Raw genomic sequence first — 23602 nt, 5'->3', positions numbered from 1 at the left:
GAGAGAGAGAGAGAGAGAGAGAGAGAGAGAGAGACAGAGAGAGACAGAGACATAGAATCTGAAGCAGGCTCCAGACTCTGAGCTAGCTGTCAGCACAGAGCCCGACGTGGGGCTTGTACCTACAAACTGTGATCATGACCTGAGCCGAATGCTCAACCCACTGTCACCCAGGCGCCCCTAGAAAATACTTTTTAAAAAAATGTATTAGTATAAGAAATTTTGGGTGCTAACATGGGTAATAAGTAATCCGGAGAAGTGGGTATTTTAACTATACCCAATGCCAGTTACTAATTTATTGCCTCTTGGTTCCAGATCTATCGTCTTACCTGATCTGCTTATGCATTTCTTCTTTGCAGCAAGTACAGTATTAAGTTGAGCCAGTAGAGGGTGCCGGAGAGACACTACAGAAGAAGGGTCTTCTCTTTTATGCTGTGCTGGTTGTTTCTTGCTTTAGCTATAAGGTTCTGGGACATCCAGTGGGGCTGTGCTCCAGCTGTGCAGCCAGTACACACACTTCCTCCTCAAGCTCATGGTCCTGGTCCGGGTTCAGCAAGATCTTCCTGTGGGCTTTGGGCCCCCCACCATTCTGCCNACCTGCCATACTTGGCTGCCTGCACCCAGTGGACTGTTTTCCTGCTTGCTTGTGGTCCAGTGTCGCCTGGGCAGTCCGGCAAACTTTGCCATCCACTGTGCTATGGTCCTACCTTCTCTAGTAAGGTTAGAATTCCAGCCTCAAGGAAAGGATCCTCCTTCCAAGTTTGCTCTTTCGTGGTGTACTCTCCCTCAGCCTTAGGGTATTCTTTAGAATGCTCTATAATTTATAGTTACTCTCCTGTTATAGTTAATAATTCTTTTTGTTTTGCATTTTATTTTATTATTTTTTTTTTTTACAAATAGTTTATTGTCAAATTAGTTTCCACATAACACCCAGCGCTCATCCCCACAAGTGTCCTCCTCCATGCCCATACCTCCCCCGCCCCCACATCCATCAGTCCTCAGTTTTTGTCGTTAATAATTCTTTATAGTCAACTTTCCCTGTTCAAATTACTGTGTTTTCTTTCCTAATTGGATTTCAATGGACTAATTGAATTAGTACCTAATAAAATCAACCAGTCTCAAAGACGAAGTTTCAGATATATTTCTGGGGAGTAGGGGCTGGGGGATGGGAAGAAAGTGGCCATTTTAGATAGTTTTTTAGCTGTCATAATAGTAATAATGACAAGGATGAAACACTGTTTAATGACTTCTACCATATGTCCATTTCCACCCTTAGTGTTTAATGCATAGTTTTCTTCATACTAAAGAAGTCCTAAAAAGTAAATTGTCCTTTGAGTTAGATTTTTTGGTGGTGGTGTCGGGGAGGAAGCTAAAGCATGTTATTTTGCCAGGGTGTCTTACTATTCTTCCTAAAGCCTTTTTCAGTTTGACTCTTTTGTATGATGGTGTTTGGTGCGGAGGGGCCGAGAGAGGTGTTAAGTATCTATAGATATACTTATTTTACGTTACTAGTAAGCATTACTTAAATACTAATATTTTGTCCTTCTTTATAATGACAGTTCAGATTTCTTTAAAGATCTTTGGTTCATTTGAAGAGAAGAGGGAGGAAGAACTACATAAAATGTTGTTTTTGTTTAGTAGGACATTAGGCAATTAACAAAAGTTGTATGTGAAATTTTGTATTTGTGCTTTAAATATTGATTTTTTTTCTATTTTAACTTCTAGTAAGTTTACTCACCTTTTTTATTCTTAGATTATTTTTCTTTTTTTTTTGAGAGAGAAAAAATGTGTGTATGTGCATAAGCAAGCAGGGTATGGGCATAAGGAGAAGGAGAGAGGCCACCTCAGCAGGTTCCATGCCCAGTGCAGAGCTCGACATGTGAGGCTTTTTCTTACAACTGTGAGATCATGACCTGAGCCAAAATCAAGAGTCAGACACTTAACCAACTAAGCCACCCAGGCACCCCCTCATGTTATTTTTCTAATTGTTATTCACATGTTTTTTTTAAGGTTTATTATATATTTTGGCAACTTATTTCATTATTCCACTGTACTATAGAAGATTGTTACTCTTTTGATAACTGACCAAAACTTTATATAGCTTGATTCAAGGCTTTTATTTTTTATTTTCTTAATATTTATTTATTTTGAGAGAGAGAGAGTTTGAGCAGGGGAGGGGCAGAGAAAGGAAGAGAGAGACTCCCAAGAAGGCTCCATGCTGTCAGTGCAGAGCCTAGTGTGGGGCCTGATCTCACCAACTGTGAGATCATGATCCAAGCTGAAATCAAGAGTCAGGCACTTAACTGACTGAGCCACTAAGGCACCCTGAATGAGAGAGAGAGAGAGAGCACGTGTATGAGAGAGAGGCAGAGAAAGACTATCTTAAGCAGGCTCCATGCTCAGTGTGGAGCCTGACGTAGGGGCTTGATCCCATTACTTTGGGATCATGACCTGAGCTGAAATCAAGAGTTAGATGCTCAACTGAGACACCCAGGTGCTCAAGTCTTTTAAATGGAATTGAACTCCTAAGGAATCTGTATTATTTTACACATAGATGGCATTGTTTTATATTAAAGTTCTCTTCCCTTAAAATGTAAATATCAAGATAGGTCTGTGCAGGAGGAAGTTAACATAGTAGGGCCGAAACTGCTATTCCTAAAGGTCTACTTGTAGGGTTTTTTCTTTTTCTTTCCTTTCCTTTTCTTTTTTTTTATTTGTTTATTTTTGAGAGAGAGAGAGAGAGAGAGAGATTGAGCGCGCATGCACAGAACGTGAGCTGAGGGCAGGGTGGAGAAAGAGGGAGATACAGAAACTGAAGCAGGCTCCAGGCTCTGAGCTGCCAGCACAGAGCCCAGTGTGGGATTCAAACTCCTGAACTGCAAGCTCATGATCTGAGTCAAGTTGGACTCTCAACCAACTGAGCCACCCAGGCGCCCCCGAGGGTTGGTTCTGGAATGGCATCTGGAAACTTGGATTTTGGAGAGGTTCCACCATTCCCAGAACTGTGCCTAAACTGTATAAATAGTGTGATTTATGCTGAACACTTGCTTTCCTTCTGGCATCTGGAATTTTGCTATGTCCTAAGCAGAGGTTGCCTGTATGACTAGTCCCCAGTAAACACCTTGGATACTAAGTCTCTGACCTGCCCTGGTAAACAACTTTTCACACGTCTTGTCCAATTGCTGGAGGAATGAAATGCGTCCTCTTTGATTCCACAGGGAGAGGACTCTGAACTTCACCCTTGCACCTTTTCCTTCTGCAGATTTTGCTTTGTATCCGTTCATTCTAATAAATCATAGCCATAAGTGCAACTATATGCTGAGTCCTCTGAGTCCTCCTAGCAAATCTTCGAACCTTTAGTGGTCTTGGGGACTTCCAACACGATAGCATTTTGTAAAAACTAGGTTTTCATGCAGGGGCCACATTTAAAATTATTATTTCCTTTCTTGGGGATGTATGTATGTGTAGCTTTTATTGATTGTAGAAGTTAAGCTTTTGCCTAATTGGAAGTCTCTTTATCGAAGATATAGGACAGCTTTTTCAGACCTTGTCTTTGAGGGAGCAGTAGCATTTGTGAGATGAGGTTATGAGCTAGTGCACAGTGTATATATTTTTGGGTTTACAGTTGTGCAAATTCATTAATCGAGAGTGTCTTTGGATACCCAGAAGTAGTTATCTCTTTTCGAAGCACTTCAAGTAAAAACTCCTTCACACTCATATATTCTGTTCACATTCCTACCCCCCATCAGTAATAGGAAAAGGATGTCCAGAACACCATGTTCCTCTGGAGGTACTGCCCCTCCCTTGACTTGTGCACCTCAGTTGTCCCAAAGTGGAGTAAGCAGGATATTCCAGAGTTCTGCGTGGTCTTGCCATGATCCTCCTTCTTATGCTCAACCTTTAGCCTCACTGAATTTTATTTCTTTTTTTTTCTAATAGTTTATTGTCAAATTAGTTTCCACATAACACTCAGTGCTCATCCCCACAAGTGTCCTCCTCCATGCCCATCGCTCCTCCCCGCCACATCCATCAGTCCTCAGTTTTTGTCAGCATTCAAGAGTCTCTCATGGTTTGCCTTTCTCCCTTTCCCCCACCATTTCTCCCCTTCTGCTCCCCCTTGTTCCTCCGTCAAGTTCCTACTAATCCTCCGATACGTGCAAACATATGGTATTTGTCCTTCTCTGCCTGACTTATTTCGCTCAGCATAGCACCCTCAAGGTCCATCCATGTTGCTACACATGGCCAGATTTCATTCTTTCTCATTGCCATGTAGTAGTCCATGGTATAGATAAACCACATCTTCTTGATCCATACTGAATTTTATTTCTGCTTTGGCTGTTTCTTTCAGGCCTTGTAAGATGTCCCAGACTCCTGAGTTTTCCATCAATATTTCAAATCCTGATCCCCACATGACTCTGTATCCTGTCTTCTGACTCCCATCATCCACATTTACCCAGCTTTTGGGACAGTCCATTTTACACTCTGGAACTCATAGTCCATCATCAGCACAGTTCCCTTTCATCTTCAACCTNCATTCAAGAGTCTCTCATGGTTTGCCTTTCTCCCTTTCCCCCACCATTTCCCCCCTTCTTATCTTCAACCTGATTTCTGAATATTGCCTTCACTTTATATAATCAGGGCTTTCCCCAAATCCATTGCTTCCTTTATAGCCTTCTCAAGTGACAGCTGTTTCCCTCCTCCTTCTTTGTATCTTGGCCTGGAGATGTGTGAGTATCCTTCTTGCATGTCCTTGCTTCTTCCAGACCATTTTCCTCTTCCTTAAACTCACAGCCTCAAAGTTGATGATCTCAGACTTTCCCATCTGCTAGCCTCTCTTATTGCAGTTATCTACACATCCTTGGGATTCACATCATTCTTTGAAGATTTTAGCTCCTGGCTCACTGTCATTGTTCGAGTCATTAGACTTTTCCTAAATTATAGCAGTTTCATTATCTATGTAGACGGTTTTTCTAATAAGCTAGCTTCTTTGTTTTTTTGCTCTCTTTCTTGCCAAAGATTGTTCTTCCTCCCTACCTCAGCCACCTGCTTCAATGGTCATAGTCTGGAATTTGTCATTACCAATGATTGCACTCCCTTCATAATGTCAGTATCAAGTATCCTACTGTCTGATCAGTACTTTTTTTTTTTTAAATTTTTTATTTATTTCTGAGAAAGATTGAGAGAGAAAGAGGGAGGGACAGCGTGAGCAGGGGGAGGGTCAGAGAGAGAGGGAGACACAGAATCTGAAGCAGGCTCCAGGCTCTAAGCTGTCAGCACAGAGCCTGATGCAGGGCTCAAACCCACAAATGGTGAGCTCATGACCTGAGCCAAAGTTGGACACTTAACCGACTGAGCCACCCAGGCGCCCCTGAACAGTGTTTCTTATCCAATTCATTCTCATTTTCTCAAATCCACTACTTCTTTGATCTCATTGAGACTAATAATCTATGGTCCTATTATGTTTTACTGTCCCTTACCCACTCACTTTATGATTTTACTTTTTTACTTGTCTCCGTCCCAGCTTAGATTCCACTATCTATCTTTGTAAATTATTCCTTTCTATACTTCCACAACTCCCTTGCTCTCTTTTCCATCTTTCTGTTCCTCTGGCATATTCCCATCTCTGGTTAATTCCAGCTTTCTGCTCCTTTGCACCAACACTTGTTATAATAATGCAACTGGGAAAATAAACACATAACCATGCTGATTGCCTTTACTTCAGATTCACGACCATAACCTCAGGTGTACCTTTGTGTTGTTAGCATCCCTATTTCATTTTACTAGATAACCTATTTCATGTCTTCCCTAGGCTATTTCACATCTTCTCTTTAAAAGTCAATCATGTTTACTCTCAGCCTATTATCTCTTTTTTATTTAAGATAATAGAAACAGTAATAGAACTTTGGATATTCCCATCACCTTGTCTGCCAGTTTATCTCACCTGTACCATCTATTCTGCCTTTTCTCTTATTACTCTGGATGAAATGTGCATGCTCTTATGGCCAACTTTCTGTTTGTGTAGTAGATTTTATTCTATTTCACCTTCTTGATGACATTATTTTAGTAGTCTTTCTTCTGCCATACTCGTTCCTTAGTAAAGACAAANGGGCACATGGACCCCAGTGTTCATAGCAGCACTCTCAGCAATAGCCAAAACATGGAAAGAGCCTAAATATCCATCCACGGACGAATGGACCAAGAAGATGTGGTTCNGGAGGGCACTTGTGGGGATGAGCACTGGGTGTTATATGAAAACCAACTTGACAATAAACTTAAAAAAATTAAAAATTCTAAGAGCCTCTTGGTAGATTATTTGGCTTTTTAATGCACACAACTATGGTGTCAAGGAATAATAAAAGTTTTATTTTGTTCTTTTAAATCTAAAAAAAAAAGACAAAGCTATGAAGACAGTAAAAAGATCATAGTCAGGGTTTGGAAGGAAGAGAGTACTGAATAGATGAAACATGAAAGTTTAAGAGCAGTGAAACTATTTTGACACTATTATGGTGGATATAGACAGTCGTTATATATTTGTCAAAACCCAGAGACTATACAACATGAAAAGTGAACCCTGTTGTGAACTATGGGCTTTGGGTGATCAGGATAAGTCAATGTAGGTTCAACAAATGTACCACGCTGGTGCAGGATGTTCATAGTAGAGGAAGGGGTTGGGACAGTATTTCAGAACCTTGTACTTTCTGCTCAGCTTTTCTGAAAGCCTACAACTATTTAAAAAAATCTAAAAAAGATCTTTAAAGCAGCAGTAGCAGTCACTTCCTGGCAAACCTGCAGTGCAGAATCCAGACATTCACACCTATACTCAAGGCATCAGGCAACACTGAGGATGGCTAGGACATAGCACAGCAGTCCCTGGGATGCAAGTCTACGTATCTGTGGGCTCTCCATCAGTTACTCTTTATTAGGATATGGCCCATCCAAAGGAAATTATGTTGATGTGTTCAAACCAGGTTGCTTCTCCCTCTCCACTGCAATGAATCTTTTCATCACTTTCTTATTTCTCTTAGCACATTCAGGGCATAGCATGTTATCTTCTGGGCCTAGGGATGGGAAAGTGCAGGTAGGTAACAGAGAGGTCATCCTTTCGGAATGTCAGGCCAAGGCTTGACCTGCATGGAGCTGCCCACAAAGCCAGCATTTTGTGTTTTGACAAGAGAGGTCTGCCATGGCCCACAAACCACCTGACACCAGAGGCTTGCAGCAGAAAGATCTCAACAGAAGCAGGAATGGATCGTAAATTCACAGATTCAGTAGATTGTTTGGCTCTTACAGTGGTTCTTGACTATGCTGCCAATATGCCTTCCTGTGCTGAAGTTATCACTTCAACTGTATTAGTCTCTTCATCTTTCTCACTCTTCTTACAACTTTTCCAAATCTTTGATCTCTTGGCCACCACCTTGCATTTCCCCAAACATGACTGCAGTTTGGCCTTTGGTGATGTTTAGGAATGTTTTGGTTTCTTTCACATAAACGTCTATTTTTTGGCCATCGTTACTCAAATTGTTGGTACTAGTTCTGCACATTGTCCCCAGACACTTTATTTACTGGAGGCAGACTTGTTGGCAAGGGAAAGATTGCTGTATTACAACAACTGTGTTTTGGGAAAAGCTTGAATTGTTCATTTATTTGAGGATGATGAACTTTATTGTTTGTCCCAGGTGCCTTCAGGTTGACTTCTGAAGTTGGAAAAACACTTAGTTCCATTTGATGTTCTTCGTTAGGTTCCTCATTAACTGGAACCAAAATGAGAACCACACTTTCTTCCTCTAATGCCACTTTAGAGAAATTCTTCTTGTTGTTTTCATAATTTGTGACATTTTCAGGAACATTAAGAGGAAGGCAAAGCCAGCAATGTTAGGATATCTGCTACTCACTCCTTTCACCTCTTCATTTGACGTTCTAAGGTTATTTGTTCAAAACTCAAATTCTTGATTCCCAGACCTATTTCAAACCTGTTCTTCCCATAGTCTCCTCTGTCTTATCAATTTGTAACTTGATCCTTCCAGTTACTCACGGTGAAAAACTTGGAGTCAGACACCTAATTCCTCAGTGGATCGTATCAATTCTACTGCCAACCATATAAAGAAAGATAAAACTCCAGATGGAAGGGATAAAGGAAAAATGTATCAGAAGACATGGAAGAAAATGTAGATGAATAAGTAGAAGAGAAAAAGGAAGTGAAATTATAGCTGGGAAAAAGAAAAAGAAGCAGGAAGTCTACATGAAATCACTATTATATATATGTATATATATTTTTTTAAATGTTTGTGTGTGTGTGTGTGTGTGTGAATGAAAGAGAGAGAGAGAGAGAGAGAGAGAGTACATGCACACGAGTGGAGGAAGAGTNAGAAGCAGGAAGTCTACATGAAATCACTATTATATATATGTATATATATTTTTTTAAATGTTTGTGTGTGTGTGTGTGTGTGTGAATGAAAGAGAGAGAGAGAGAGAGAGAGAGAGAGAGAGAGAGTACATGTGCACGAGTGGAGGAAGAGTAGAGAGAGACAGAGGATCTGAAGTAGGCTCTGTGCTGACAGCAGAGAACCTGATACAGGGCTTGAACTCCTGAACTATGAGATCATGACCTGAACCAAATTCAGATGCTTAACCACTTAACCAACTGAGCCACCCAGGTGCCCCTGGAATCACTATTTTTCTTATTCATTAAAAGTTGCTGAAGTTGTTTATGCTTTACATTTTCTTGTATAATTGATTTTATAATTTTTTGCTGATCTTTGTCTCTACCTACATTTGATTTACCTTTGTGTAGGAGAAAATGAGCCATTATTAACCAGCAGTAAGCTAGGGGGAATATGTTATTTTTTGCCATGCTTTTTGAGGTTTTTGAATTGTGTTTAGAGGTACGTTCAATTATAAAAATACTTGTAGTTTTGCTTTTAATTATTTTGATGCATATATCTGGTATATGCAAAAGCCTAAATAATGTATCATCCAGATTTCCTATATTACTCCTGTATTGAATAGTAAAGCAAAATAATTGATTTGCTAAATGTTTTTAGCAGTGACTAAGCCAGGTGTTAGATTTTGAAATTTATTGCTTTGTTTTAATCATTTTTAATATTATATTTTCTGACTGTAGCTAAGTTCTCCTTTTGTATCTGAAGAGAGTAAAAGTATTCATATTTGAAAATGGTTCTGGATTTCAAATTTTGATCCATTATAATGTGGGAGTTATTGCCTCTGGATGGTATGTTTGGAGGTTGTTGTATGTTCTTGAAGTTTACTGGTTGATAATTAAAAAAAGAAAAAAAAAAGGACCTAAAAATATTACCTCTTCTTTAATAGCTTCCTTGTGGATTAAATTCTCTGCACTGGTAGCAGATCTAAAGCAATCCTAAGCATCTATTTTAAATTATTTTTTTCCTAGTCATTAGTCCTAGTGTACCAGGTAATCTTAGGGGAAAAAGTAACAATTTGCCACCTGAAGAATGGCAAGAAAAGAACAGCCAGTTTTGTAAACCTCTTTTGCTTGTAAACATAAAATCTAATGGAGAGATTTCTTCCTGTGACTGATGGCACTGAAGCTAGTAAAGTTTTTAAGTTCACACTGTGGAGTCCTTGATCTAGATTTGAATCCTGGCTCTACAGTGACCTTGGCCATATTATTTAACTTCTCTATGCTTTAGTTTCTTTTTTTTTTTAATTTTAAATATTTTTATTCCTAGGAGAGAGAGAGAGAGACAGTGTGAGCAGGGGAGGGTCAGAGAGAGAGGGAGATAAAGACTCTGAAATAGGCTCCAGGCTCTGAGCTGGCAGTCAGCACAGAGCCCAACTCAGGGCTCGAACCCATGAACCGTAAGATCATGACCTAAGCGAAAGTCGGACGCTTAACCGACTAAGCCACCAAGGCGCCCCTCTATGCTTTAGTTTCTAATATGTAAGTTGTGAATAATACTTCTTAAGAATTTGGGGAGGAAAAAATTGGGTAGTACCTATAAAGTATTCGGAATAGTCCCGGACTCAGAATAAATGTTCAATAAATGCTTGTTGTTATTACTGTTGGTGGCATTATCACTAATGCCACAATCATGATCTTTACTGAGACTGTTTTGAGTAATAAGTGGAAATCAGAGTAGCCTGCAGAATCGGAGTGGACTGCTACCATGAGAAGGCAAAGCCATGGCTAGATTTTTTAGAACTAATGTATGTAGACAAGGAGGCGTTGTTTTACAGTTACCATAATGCACGAATTTGTGTTATTTTGGTTTAGTTAAATAATACCAGTCCTGCAGCCACATGGTTCAAATTTTTGTTACCATGGTATATTAATTTTGAGTATTTACATAAAGTGAAGACCTTGCTGTTAACTCTTCAGTCCACAGTCACTGCATAAGTACAGCATCAGTGACCAGTCACATCACTTCTTTCAGTTTCTGCCGATAATGGTCACAGTGCGTCTGTTGCTTAGTTAATTCTCAGACCAGAGTGTGTTGTGTTGCTCCTCACCTCTCAGTGGTAAACCTACATAACATTTCACAAAAATGGATAATTGAAAGAGTTGGCCAACAAAGATAAAAATGCAGGAAAGAAATGGAAAGTGGTAATGCTGAAAGTGAAAGTGCATGCACTCTTAGAAGATTTGGAAATGGTGACAGCAGAATGAGAACAGGATGAGACCTAAGCCCTGTGTGAAGCTGTGGTATGAACTGTTCTGAAAAAGTGTGACGGATTCTGATGGACTCCATTATATTTAAGTTTGGTAGGAGTAGAAAGGTGCTTATAGTTGAAAGCATTTACTTCTGCTTTGAAGACTGCAACAAAAAACAAAATTCTAGTTAGTTTTGCTAGCATTCAAGCCAGCATTTGGAAGTTGGTTGCCACATTAAAAGGGAATGATAATTACAAGACTGGAGAAGATGCAGTTTCTTTAGCTGAGTTTTGGAAGAAATATGGGAGAAGCATGCAGTTAAAAACATTCACACATCATGACAGGAAGCAGCAGTGAATAGTATGCATGTGGCATGGCAGACCCTTTAGTGCCCCGTACAAATAACTGCAGGATTTGAATGGGGCATAGATGGAATTAGAAAAGAATAGAACCACGGGCATGTTGATCATGCCACTGTTCAGTGGAATCTAGATAGGCAGCCGGAGGAACATAGTGAGGATTAATCTAGCAGCATCAATAAAGAAAGTGGTTGTGATGAAAAGGATGAATGTTGCAGAGGAGGTGATGCTAGCAAAAGCTTCACATTAATGCAGCCCTCAGAGATCTTTTCATAACATTAAAAGTGCAAAGGAGAAAATACTGGAAGCTGATTCAAACTTAGAAAGAACATGACTTCCTCAAAGACCAGGTGCTTGCTTACTCTGTATTGTGAATTGTGTGAGAGGAAAGCAAGTGCTGTTCAAACTAGCCTTAATAATTGTTTCTGAAGAAATAAAACACTTTAATTGTCAGTGTTTCTAAGCACTTTAAGTTACAAGGTACTAAATAAATAATAGTTTTACTTTCCCCCCCTCCATTTCTTTATATACTTAAAACTGACAGTAAAGAGTTTCTTAAGGTTTTGACAAAAATATTTAAAAGTTGCAAGACAATCATAATTTTTCCCATTGATTTTAATATCGCTTTGTACAGTTTTGGCTTGTGTGGTGGTTTTAATGGTTCCCATATTGTGCATGTGAGGAATGCCTGTGTATCTATCTCTACTTTAGTGAGGGAAAAACAATCCCAACACTTCTCACCTGCAAGGCGTTTCCAACTATCCTTTTTTTTTTTTTTTTAACTTCTTTAGGGTGAGACTGTGGTTCCAGTTTTTCAAAATTTAGTTTGTAGTGTGTATATTCTGAAAAAAATATGATTGACATACAGCTTTTCTTTGAATTTCTGTTAACCTCCTTCTGACATACTGTCACTTTTCACTTTTAATAACAAAAGTTCAGTTAAGAGACAGTCTTCCTTGATTGATAGTAGACGCTTACCTCCTTTCTTCCTTTCTTCCCTTAATTTTTATTGGTAGTCTTCTAGCAGGATAAATGGAGGTAGGTAAAATCCTAATCATTTGATGGACTAAAAGCAAAAGTAAAAAAATTCAGTTTCCTGTTACAGGACATTAATATCATCTTTGTTTTTCTCACTTTTTTCCATTAAGTCTAAGGCAGTGCTAGATATGCTAAGTTTTGGTGATTGTATGGATGCTAATTTGGTGTTAAAAGCTGTTTAAAGTTCTGTTTTGAGTAAAAACTCGCAGGTATGTTTGAAGGCTTAACTTTCTCTTTTTTTAAGGTTTTCTTCCTTTTTTTAATCTTTATTTATGTTTGAGTGAGAGAGCGAGTAAGCTCACAAGTGAGGGAGGAACAGAGAGAGAAAGGGAGACACAGAATCTAAAGCAGGCTCCAGGCTCTGAGCTTTCAGCACAGAACCTGACGCGGGGCTCAAACTCATGAACTACAAGATCATGACCTGAGCTGAAGTTTATGCTTAACCAATTGAGCCATCCAGGCACTCCAAACTTTCCCTTCTTAATAATGGCAGTTGTTAAAATAATGGCAAGTGCTTTATAGTTTACAGTGTACTTTTACCATGAGGTTTTTCATCTTTACATTAATGTAGTGAGCATGTAAGCAGATACTATATGTATTTCAGAAATGCTGAAAGGGAGATGTTGCAGTGTATAACTTGTTCTGGGTCACACAAGGAATTTATAATCTTTTCTGATAGGTTAGGGAGGCAACAGAGTATAGCGTATAAAAGACCAGCAGTTTTGGATCATGGACTTGGGCTTGAATCCCAGTCCTTTAACGTAATAGCTGTGGTGCTCTGAAAAATCACTTCTGCCTTCCTGAAAACAAGCTTTGCCATTTTTCATATGCAGGTTGGTTTGAAATGTAAAATGCAATAATATAGTCAATGTCTGGCTTAAAGTTAGGTTGGGCTCAGTTGGTTAAGCATCTGACCTTTGGTTTTGGCTCAGGTCATGATCTCACTGTTTTGTGAATTTGAGCCCTGTGTTGGGTTCTGTGCTGGCAGTGTGGAGCCTGCTTCAGATTCTCTCTCTCCCTCTTTCTCTCTTTCCACCCCTTCCCTGCTTGTGCTGTCTCTGTCTCTCTCAAAATAGAATAATAAACTTAAAAAGAAAAAGTTAAGGCATTTAATACACAGTATCTGTTACAGTTAATGTTATAATACATCATATTCAGGAGGTTTGATTTCAAATTTTGGTCAGGTCACCTATTTACTGTTTTATAAGTAATGTTGGATATGTCTTGTCTATGCTTTATACAGCAATCCTAGAACTGACCAGATCAGGTTGTAATTCCCTGTTTACTTGTATTTTCCTCCTCCAGTAGACTGTGAGCTGCTTGAGAAAACAGGTGTGATGGCAATTTTCTACGTTATTTATAGAGTTAACAAGAAAAGGTTGAATGCTTTGGCCTCTCCAATGAAGCACTTAATATCTGCATTAGGTGTTTTGTGGTACTAATAATATCTCTCTAATTACTGACACATTATTCCTAATAGACCTTGCTTGTCTCTGTAGGAAACTCGATGTGCTTTAATGAAATATAATTTTGAAAATGACTAATACAGCTTGCTGGAGAAAAATTGTGCAGTCTTCATGTTGGAAGAACTTACTTAGAGTTCATGTATTATATTTCTCCCATTTTTTAGAAGAGGAAGCAGAAGCTCAAGGGAGTTAGATGCTTTCTCTAAGGTCACACTACTGGTTGGTGGTAGGATGTTTTGTCTATAACCTGGGAAAAGAGCAGCACATCCAAGATCATCAAAGTAAAGTGAGAGCTTCTGCCATGTAAGGAAAACCTAAGCTTCCAAGGCTTTTTTGCAGTAGAATTGAACATAGAAATAATAAGAAAATATAAAATTGTACCAATTTTACCATTCACCTGCAAGTACTTGGCAGAAAAAAAGAAATGATGAAAAACTTTAAGTTTTCAAAAGAGCAAAAAGATGCATACTAGATTGTTAACACTGGCTCTTAAGGGGGCTGACATTAGAGAGAGAAAGGATAAATTATATTTTCTTTATACATTTTGGTATCCATTAGCTTCTTATAATGAGTATATGATAGTTTTGTAATTTAAAAACCCTGTAATATACAAATCTGTTCTTTAAAAAGCCATGAGAGATGCAAGCCAAAGCAAAGCATATAGGAAGGTGAGAGAGATATTTTGTCCTCATTGGCCTGACTTTTTAGTTGAGGGGACCAAATTTTATATCTGAAAAAAGAATTCACTCTTTTATTCTTTCTTAGCAAGTATTTAAGCAATGGTAGATGAAATAGTACAATGAATTGCATAATTAGTTAACATTTAATTTGTACAGTGTATATTATAGGCATTACTAGGGATATTTTTTCATTGTATAGTAATTATATTAAAATTATGGATATTAAAGTATTTCTTTTTTAGTAGATTATTCAGTGGTACAGTAATATATTTGGACTTTATCTTTGTGGTGTGCTTGATTGTTTTCGGACGCCAAAAGAGAACCTTGAGCGAGGTATCCTCAAGTACTCACAAGAAGTATATATTGTTTTACCACTTACTAGATTCATATTGGGATAAGACTTACCTTGTTCATGGAAGAAAAAGCTGTGCTATTAGAAAGGTAAACTTTTGGAAAATAACAAGGTTCAGACTAAATATTGATGTGTTCAGCTGCCAGTATTTTAAAATGAAAAAAAATCTTGGGGCGCCAGGGTGGCTCATTTGGTTAAGCACTGACTTTGGTTCAGGCCATGATCTCACGGTCTGTGGGTTCAAGCGCCGTGTTGGGCTCTGTGCTGACAGCTCAGAGCCCAAGCCTGCTTTGGAGTCTGTCTCCCTCTCTCTCTGCTCCTCCCCAACTCGTGCTTTGTCTCTCTCTGTCTCTCAAAAATAAACAAACACTAAAAAAACTAAAAAAAAAAATCTTAACATATTTATTATATTCTCTACTCCTGTATGAAATGCTCTATAGCATATTTTAAAATTTTAGAGAGCTACAATAAAAACACCCTAGTAAGTGTGGCTATGTGTGGTTGGCAGAGGGATACTAAAGCTGGATCACATTGCCTCTAGATATACAAGATCTGTTTAATAGGAAAAAGAATTTGAGTAAGTTGTTGAATTTCTCTGGACTCTGCTTTTCTTACCTAAAAGCAGATGTAATAATATTCTAACAAAAATGAGAACATTATATTTAGCTGAATTTTAGAGGTTATGAGAATCCTTCACAAATAAAGTGATAGTATTGATGGGAATCCTGCAGCGTCTCTAGCATCAGGCAACAGAGAACAGAGCAGTTAATCATATATGGTATGTTGGATAATATCTTCACTAATAAACTAGCACATTTAGTAATGACTTTACATAACTTTTCTTTCAAACTTAAGGTATAATATTAACAGGCTACTCAGTAAAAGTGACTATTGAAGGCCAGGGTTATTGTTTCTGTTAATCTGGCTTGATGCAAAGAAGGAGCAGTCTTACTATTTTTTTTTAATCTCCTTTTTCATTTAATTGGGTTAGTTGATTTTGATCTGTATGTTTAAAATAACTCCACGGCAAATAAAATCTCATTTCTACCTAGAAACTAATTCATATCTCATTACTATATTTTGTTTCAGTCAATAATTTGTGGCCATTTTATCACAGTTTTGATCATTGGTAATATTTTACATGTGGAAATAAAGATCTGGGAATTTAGATAACTTATTTCTATGTGATTTTATTATGTACCTCAATGAATTCTTTTTTGTGGTGTTTCTTGAAAAAAAAAAAATAAACCAAAAAACTAAAGCTACTTGTAAGTACAGAGCTCAGATTGTATAGTTATTATAAAAAGACTTTTTGCTCACTGGGCTTCTATATATTCTTGATACCTTATTTGTCCTTTTTTTTCCCCCCAATATTTTCAGATGTTTTGGAATGTTATTAAGCCCAGGTCGAAACGTGAAGAACAGTGACATGCATTTACTGGATATGGTAATGAAAATCTTAAGCACATTAACCAAGTATAGATGATAGTTATTCTATATTTTAAAAGTATTTTCTTTTTAAGGATTTTGTCATATTGTCAAAATTGTTCCCAACTTTCAGCTGTATGGTACTAATAATTAGATTTGGAAACCCAAATGTAAAATTACTAATGAGGGAGAGATTTAGGAAAATTTCCACCAAAAAAATCATATGCTAATTGAAAGCAAATAAAAGAATAGTGCTCTGACAATGTCCTTCTATTCATCTATTTAGGTTTTTAGGAAGATATCTTTTCTTTGAGCCAAATATAACAAATACGTGATTATAACAGGGATGCTTAGAGTGAATATGGTGCCTTTCATTTATTTTAATGCACTATTACTAATTTGAGGACTGAGATGAATGCTTTTGTTTTCTTTAAAGCACTTCCCTTTCTGAATTTATACTCCTTGGTAACCTGTCCTTAGCAAAGTATATTTACTATAGTAATGGTATTTGTTTAAGGAATATTCTTGAAGGTTTATATATATACACATATATATGTACATATATACATATATATATACGTATATATATGTATATATGTACATATATATGTATATATATATTTGTGAGTTGATGTTTGATGTGAAAATATTGACTATCTTAACTTTTAAACAGAAATATTGTACTGAATAAAAATATTTACTTTGTGATGTAGAAATGTTGGAAATAGTTATATTAGAGTAAGTATAAAGTAGTAAATTATAAATTTACTTACCTGAAAAGTTTACACTTAGTGATGAATAACAAGCACTACATGTTTTCATCTGTTCAGCTGAGTTTTACAAATGTCAGTTAAATATATATCATCAATTATATCAACTTTCCGTTAGAGGTATTCCGTGATAATGTCGCATTGATTTTCTAGTGGCCCCACAATGGTCTGTTGAGCCTTTTTTGGAAACATAATTGTGTGCCAAACGTTGTGTAGAGTGCCGGGTTTATAGCTATGGTAAAACACAGCTCTTATGATCTGTGAGTTCATAGATTTGTGAAGAAAGCAGGATCTTAAGTGTGTAACTACAGCAGTGGGTTAAGTGCTCTTCTAGATTGGTACAGTGAGCCACGGAAATACAGAGGAAGCATTGCACAGAAAGGTAAGGTAAGAACAAACCAGTTCCATTGAATGTGAAAACAAATTAGTTACTGTTTCACCTTTCCTCCATTGCTATTTACAACACACCAGTAATACAAGTGTTTTTTTTTTTTTTTTTTTTTTACCTAAGGCAAGCTATAGCTCTTTGGAGTCCTGAAAATTCCATAAGGAGGTAGTTCAGGAACATGTAACACAAGTTCCTAGGTCTCAGTTAGTCATAGGCTTTCAGAGTTTAAAAGATTAAGGTGAATCACTGGCAGAGATTTTTTTAAAAAATAAAACCTAAATGCAGATTATAGAATTACAGACTGGCATGAACTTCTAGTCTTGAGTGTCTTTGGCAGAGCAGTCCTCCACTTCAAAGAGTCCATGTTGAAATCAAAGGGTTCATCAGCACTGAAGCTTCTGTACAACAGATAGTTGGTAAAATTGGGAGGGTTTGTATTTGCAGTTACCAGTGGTTATGATGTTACTGATTTTTGTGCTATCTTAATACCTGGTGATTGAGCTTTGACTAGACTACATCTCATAAAATGGAACTTATTACCTTGTAATGAAAACTAAGGGGCAGTTCTGATTATTATGAAGTCAATTCTTTGTAATCACCAGGAATCCTAACTGTTTTAACTTAGCCTAATTAGTCTTAGTTCTGCCCTCTAGAGCACGATATTGTGTTCTTCTATGACTCGTTCAAATATGTGAACATTTTAAAAACAAATTTCACTTTCTTGCATTTTTTTCTGACAAACTTTGAAAAACCCTGCTTTTGTATTTAATTTCAGAATTTGTGAGACTTTTCTTTTTATCTTGAACAATTCTTAAGAATGCTGACTTTTCTTCCCTGTGAATATTTTCTATTTATTTTTAGAAGAAATCTTTTTTCTTTTAATGTTTTATTTATTTCTGAGAGAGAGAGAGAGAGAGAGAGAGAGAGTGTGTGTGTGTGAGCAGGGGAGGGCCAGAGAGGAAGACACAGAATCCAAAACAGCCTCCAGGCTCTGAGCTAGCTGTCAGCACAGAGCCTGACATGGGGCTCAAACTCACGGACCGCAAGATCATGACCTGAACTGAAGTCAGCCGCTTAACCGACTGAGCCACCCAGGCATCCCTGTGAATATTTTCTAATAAGCAAGATGAATTGAGACTTTTTATAAATTTATAAATTTAATTTAATATAAGATCTACATGAAAGTCATATTTATAGATGAAAATATATTTTAGTCAAATGGCCATATTACTTAAATATGTTTAGGATATAAAGAAAATCACATATAAATAAAATTTGGTTTTTTGGGGGTACAAACAACAATTGTCTTCCAGTAGTGAGAATGTTTTTGGTGAAGATCCTTGTGCTGTAGGAATATGGAAATGAGAATTTTTGATCCACAGCCATTGATCCAGTTGGTGAGGAAAAATTTTCCTTTAGTCTTCAAGGTTCTTTTGGCTGGTCTAAGAATTAAACTGCCATGAGACAGATTAACAGGAGAGAATTAAATTTAATTACATATGTGTGGGGGCTTCATAAGAATATGATGCCTACAGGTAGTCAGGCAATGAGGCTTGTATGCCATTCTGAGCTAAGGAGAAGGGGTAGAAGTTGGGGACCTCAAAGGGAAGGAAGACCGTTCATCGGAAGATGAAAAAAAGTAAATGTTTGGTAAACAAATGTTTGCTAGACCACTCAGAAACAATGGGACATAGGAATTTTAACGGACTTTGCTAAGTTCCTCCCTATTTCACCTATTTTATTTTATACTGTCGTTACCTATGGTGACTATAAGGGGGAGGTCAGAGGTTCTTCCCGAGTCTTTTGTTTTTTTTTTAAATAATCAAACTGAAAATAGCCTACCTGCCAAAGAGACACATTTTGAGGTGGCAAATTTTATTGCACCATAGTACCTAGGAAAAGCATAACTGCAAGGAACCAAGAATAGCTGAAAACTCAGGGGAGCCTGGTTTCTAGGAACTGGAATGCAATTTAAAAGTCCTAGAAATGCCTCAGAAAGTTTGTGGAGCTTTACAATTATAATTTATTGACACGAGACCAGTAGCTGGACTCATAGTTACAAATACATTTATATTTTAATCCAGTATGCTTGTAATCTATATGTATAAAAAAGCAGATAGAAAATTTTCATGAAACTGTTCTTACCCCTTAGGTGTGTGAGGAACTCTGCTATTTTTCTTCTACTTGATTAAAAAGTCTGGTCATAATCCACTAAATTGATTTGATGATCTACAAATGAGTCACAAACTGCTGTTTGTGACAGCAGTTAGCCTGTCAGCTCCTGAGGGTCAAGATCGTTTTGATTTGTTTTCCTTGCCGGATACTTAGTAGGCATAGACCATGCCTTATAGTAGGATCATATTTGCTTAATAAATGGATGGATTAACACGAACTTACAGTTTTTACTTCTTCTGTGTGTTATCTTTTTCCCGGACCATGAGTCTGCTTTACGCTGCTGCTTGCCTAGTTGGGCTCATAGCTGCAGCTTGCTCATGACTTGACAGTGGTTAATTTGTGGCTTACTGTGTTCTCTGGCCTCTGTGTTATGGCCTTTCTGCTGTGTTCCTTTTGTAAACGGCCACATTCTGTCTGGATTTCCCAGTTTATTCTCCTTAGAGGAAGGCATCTAGGGTTCCTGCCTGGCCTACTTTGGGCAGAGACTTGTCCAGATGCCCTTACCTGCTGTCCCTGATTTTGTCGGCCCTGCTTGTGGTGGAGGCAGAGGACTTAGGAAGGACTCTTCTGCAAGACCATTGAAGAAGCATCTTTTTTTTTTTTTAATTAAAAAAGTTTTTTAAATTNAATGTGCGCACCAGGGGTGGGCAGAGAGAGACGGAGAGTGAAATCCCAAGCAGGCTCAGTGCTGTCAGCGCAGAGCCCGATGCAGGGCCCAAACTCTTGAACTGTGAGATCATGACCTGAGCTGAAACCAAGAGTCAGATGCTTAACTGACTGAGGCACTCCAAGAAGCATTTTTATAAGAGGCTGGGAGCAAGCCAGGCTGTGTGATAGAAAAGTCTAGTTCAATAACAAAAATGCAATACTTGATGAGGAGAAACTTTTATTGAAGGCTTTGGATGTTGCAGTGGTGTATTATCAGAACTACAAAGACATAAAAGTATGGTTGTTTGAGTTAGGCTATTCTGGTTATAAGAAATAGAGATCCACTTAGAACACCTTGAAGATAGAAGAGGTTATTGATCTTCATAAATTTTACCTAAACACTGAAAAGTGGTCTTTCTGTCTGTCTCGCTTCCCCCCATGGGCTTGCTCTTTGAGTCTCTCTCTCTCTCTCTCTTTTTTTTTTTTTTTTTTTTTTTTTTTTTTTTTTTGCTTCTGCTTCTGCCCTTTTCCCACTGCTGCCCTCGCTCCCGGGGATCTGGTGCTCTGCCCCTCCCCCACTTCCTTCCCTCCCTGCTCCCTTTCTGCCTCTTTCCTTCTTTCTGTCTCCTCTTTCTCCTTATCTCCCCTTTTCCCTCCCTCCCCTTCTCTGCCCTTTTTCTTCTGTTCCTCACTCTTCCCCCCTCCTCCTCTGTCTCCCAGGATCTGCCTTTGTATTTTGACTGCATGATTATTTTTAATGTTTTTTTTTTTTTTGGTTTGTTTCTTCCATTTCTCTCTTACCACTTAGAAATTTCCTAATATTCTACTGTTCTTGATATATTCTTTGCTACTTTTTAATTTGTTATCGCTTCATTTTACGTGTGGCCTGTCTGTGCCTGACTTCTTATTAAAACCTTTAAACTCCACTGCTAAGTGCCTGCTTTTCTTGATATTTGTTAATTGAAAGAAATAATTTGATTGGGCTAGCTCATCTTTTTGGAGTCAACCATGGCACAAGCTTTTGTCCAGAAATGAATTGGGTTTTTTGGGGGTCAGATGCCCGTTCGTGTTTTGAATGAGGATATAATGAGATGGTAGAGAGGATAGTCACAGGGAGGGAGAGAGGAAAGGGTGGGGAGAGAGAGAGAGAGAATGAATAGGAATATATGAATGTGTTGAAGGTGCTGAGTGAATTTTCTTAACATGGCCTTGAGTATACTTCATCTCCAGAACACAGCGTCCCTGCACTCAAGCTGTACAGTTCAATTAGTGAAATACCACCAGTACATTAGGAAAATAGACACAAGAAATACCAAACAACAAACAATTTTATAGGGATTCAGAGAAGCTTATGTGTGGGGGTAAAATTGAAAAAAAGTATTTCTCTTTGTCTTAGCCTGACACTTTCAGCACTCTCGGCTCGTAATAGGAGGAAATGAGCACAGGAAATTTAAAGTTCTATAGATAAAATGGTTTTTGCACATTCACATATTTGTATGCTGTGTGTTGTTCTCCTGTGGGCACACGTCTAACCTCCCCTCTCCTGCGCACGCACACACGACTGTATGTGATTGTGCTTTCACAGTAGGAGCTGCTGGCTTCCGTGAGGGTCAGGAGTGGGCTTGGTAGGAGCCTGAAAGAGTGGAGAAGATGAAGAAGAAGGGGAGAAGGAGTAAAGGGAAGGAGGGAGCAAGTATAAGAGTAAAAGGGAGATAATCAACTTGGGTGTTGATTACATACCTCTATAAGTCTCCTGACATTAGTTACTGATCATAAGGCAGTATACAAGTATCTGACATGGATGATAGAAAAGTATGAACTTTCAGAGGTGTTAATTGTGATAAAGTAAACTAATATTTTAAGAATATATTATAAATTAGAACATTGGAAGAAAAACACTGCTTTTCTGTTGATTAGCTATTAATTCAATTTAAATATCTTCAGTGAGATGTATACTATAATTTTCGTAGAAACTGTGGACATCCTTGTATGTAGGTATATGGAATTATGATCAGCAGTTTAAGATAAAGTTAAATACAATAACTTCATTCTAATATTATGTTTTTGTGAGTCAGCATATTGAAGGTACACCTACTTCTATCCAAGAGGTACATGTCTCTAAATAGAGACTCTGAAGGAAAGCTATAGGAGAATTTAATAATGAAAGAAATGCTTTTGTAGGATGACGAATAATACAGAAAAAAATCCATTTGATTGTAAATCCAGATTTTAATAAATTTGATTGCTTAAAGTAAGATGTTTATAATTTAAAACGATGATTTTCTTGGTGCATGTATTCTCAGTGATTTCTGTCTGAATTTTTATAGGAATCTATGGGAAAGAGCTGTGATGGGAGGGCTTATGTTATTACTGGCATGTGGAACCCCAATGCACCAATATTTCTGGCACTTAATGAAGAAACCCCAAAAGGTAAATTTTCTCAAAGTATTCATTATTATTTGCTTTAAATTTTATATTATGGTCAATGTTGTTTTGCTGTGTTTTAAAAAGTTCTGGAGCTTATTTAAAATGAAATTATTTAGATTTCAAAGCCTTTATTTTTTATTTTTAAATGTTTGTTTATTATTTTGAGAGACAGAGAGCATGAGCGGGGATTGGTAGGGGTGCAGAGAAAGAGGGAGAGACAATCCCAAGCAGGCCCTGTGCTGTTACTGCAGAGCCCGATGTGGGGCTCAGTCCCACAAACCATGAGATCATGACCTGAGCCAAAATCAAGAGTTGGGTGCTTAACAACTGAACCAACCAGGTGCCCTATAGATTTTGAAGTTTTTAAAAAGTACTTTATGCATCTATGGGGAAAACCTCCACTTTCAACAGAATCCTCCCCAAAGATATGTGAATTAGTTTTATTACATTATGTAGAAAGTATTTGGGGTTTGTGCTTCATATGTCACTATAGAGTTATTTTATTTTGAAGCAATGATGGAAGAGTGTGGAAGAAATAGGAAAAGCAAATTCTGTTATTTTGCATATCTTTGGTACCTGTTCTCTATTTTCCTTACAGATTACTTATATTTTTATTTTTAAATTATTTTTCCAGTCTTTTGACCTTTGGGATCTTAGTAATGTGTATTCAGGATTTCATTTGTGGTAAACACTTTTTTCCTTGTTTGCCGTTTCATTTTGTTAGACATGTCTAGTGTTAAACGGTAAGTTTATGAGTGGTAAATAGTACATTCATCATTCTTCCCATTGTATTTATATTTATTCTTACTTTATCCAGAGATCTGTTAATTGTCTATGTTTTTTACCCTCTGCCATCTGTCCTTAAACTAAAATTTAAATTTTTACCTCATGAGCTACAACTAAAGTTATAAGTTATACTAATTGCTTTACTGTGATTCAACCAATAATTTGTATTGAGAAAATAATGGGTCTATTGGTTTGATCTTTTGCTTTAAATTAGTTACTTTATACCCACAATAGATATTTGGTTAAAGACAGGAGCATTAATGAATACTAATATGGAAATATATTAATAAAGAGCATTAAATGGTAATTATTCCAAATTTCCTTAGCAAGAATTTTTACCAGTTCTATAAAGTGCATGCATTTGATCACACAACAAGCGGTCTATTTCAAAATGAGGGCTAAAAAGATAGGAAAATAATAATGATTATTTAGCCTTTCATGTATTAGGAATAAATAAT

The 23602-nt window shown here is 37.5% G+C and overlaps 1 protein-coding gene across 2 annotated transcripts in view; it reads left to right on the top strand.

Moving 5' to 3' along the window:
* RABGAP1L (RAB GTPase activating protein 1 like) overlaps positions 1-23602 on the top strand; it is a 674356-nt gene that overhangs the window by 33742 nt on the left and 617012 nt on the right. For both annotated transcript variants that reach the window (XM_077763327.1, XM_077763328.1), the window contains exons 7-8: positions 15903-15969; positions 22259-22361. In XM_077763327.1, coding sequence (XP_077619453.1) covers positions 15903-15969; positions 22259-22361 — 170 coding nt within the window. The remainder of the gene's footprint in view (positions 1-15902; positions 15970-22258; positions 22362-23602) is intronic.

The sequence above is a fragment of the Crocuta crocuta genome, unplaced genomic scaffold, assembly GCF_008692635.1.
Source record: "Crocuta crocuta isolate KB4526 unplaced genomic scaffold, BGI_CrCroc_1.0 scaffold3, whole genome shotgun sequence".
NCBI classification, from domain to species: domain Eukaryota; kingdom Metazoa; phylum Chordata; class Mammalia; order Carnivora; family Hyaenidae; genus Crocuta; species Crocuta crocuta.
This window is presented reverse-complemented; position numbering and strand designations above follow the sequence as displayed.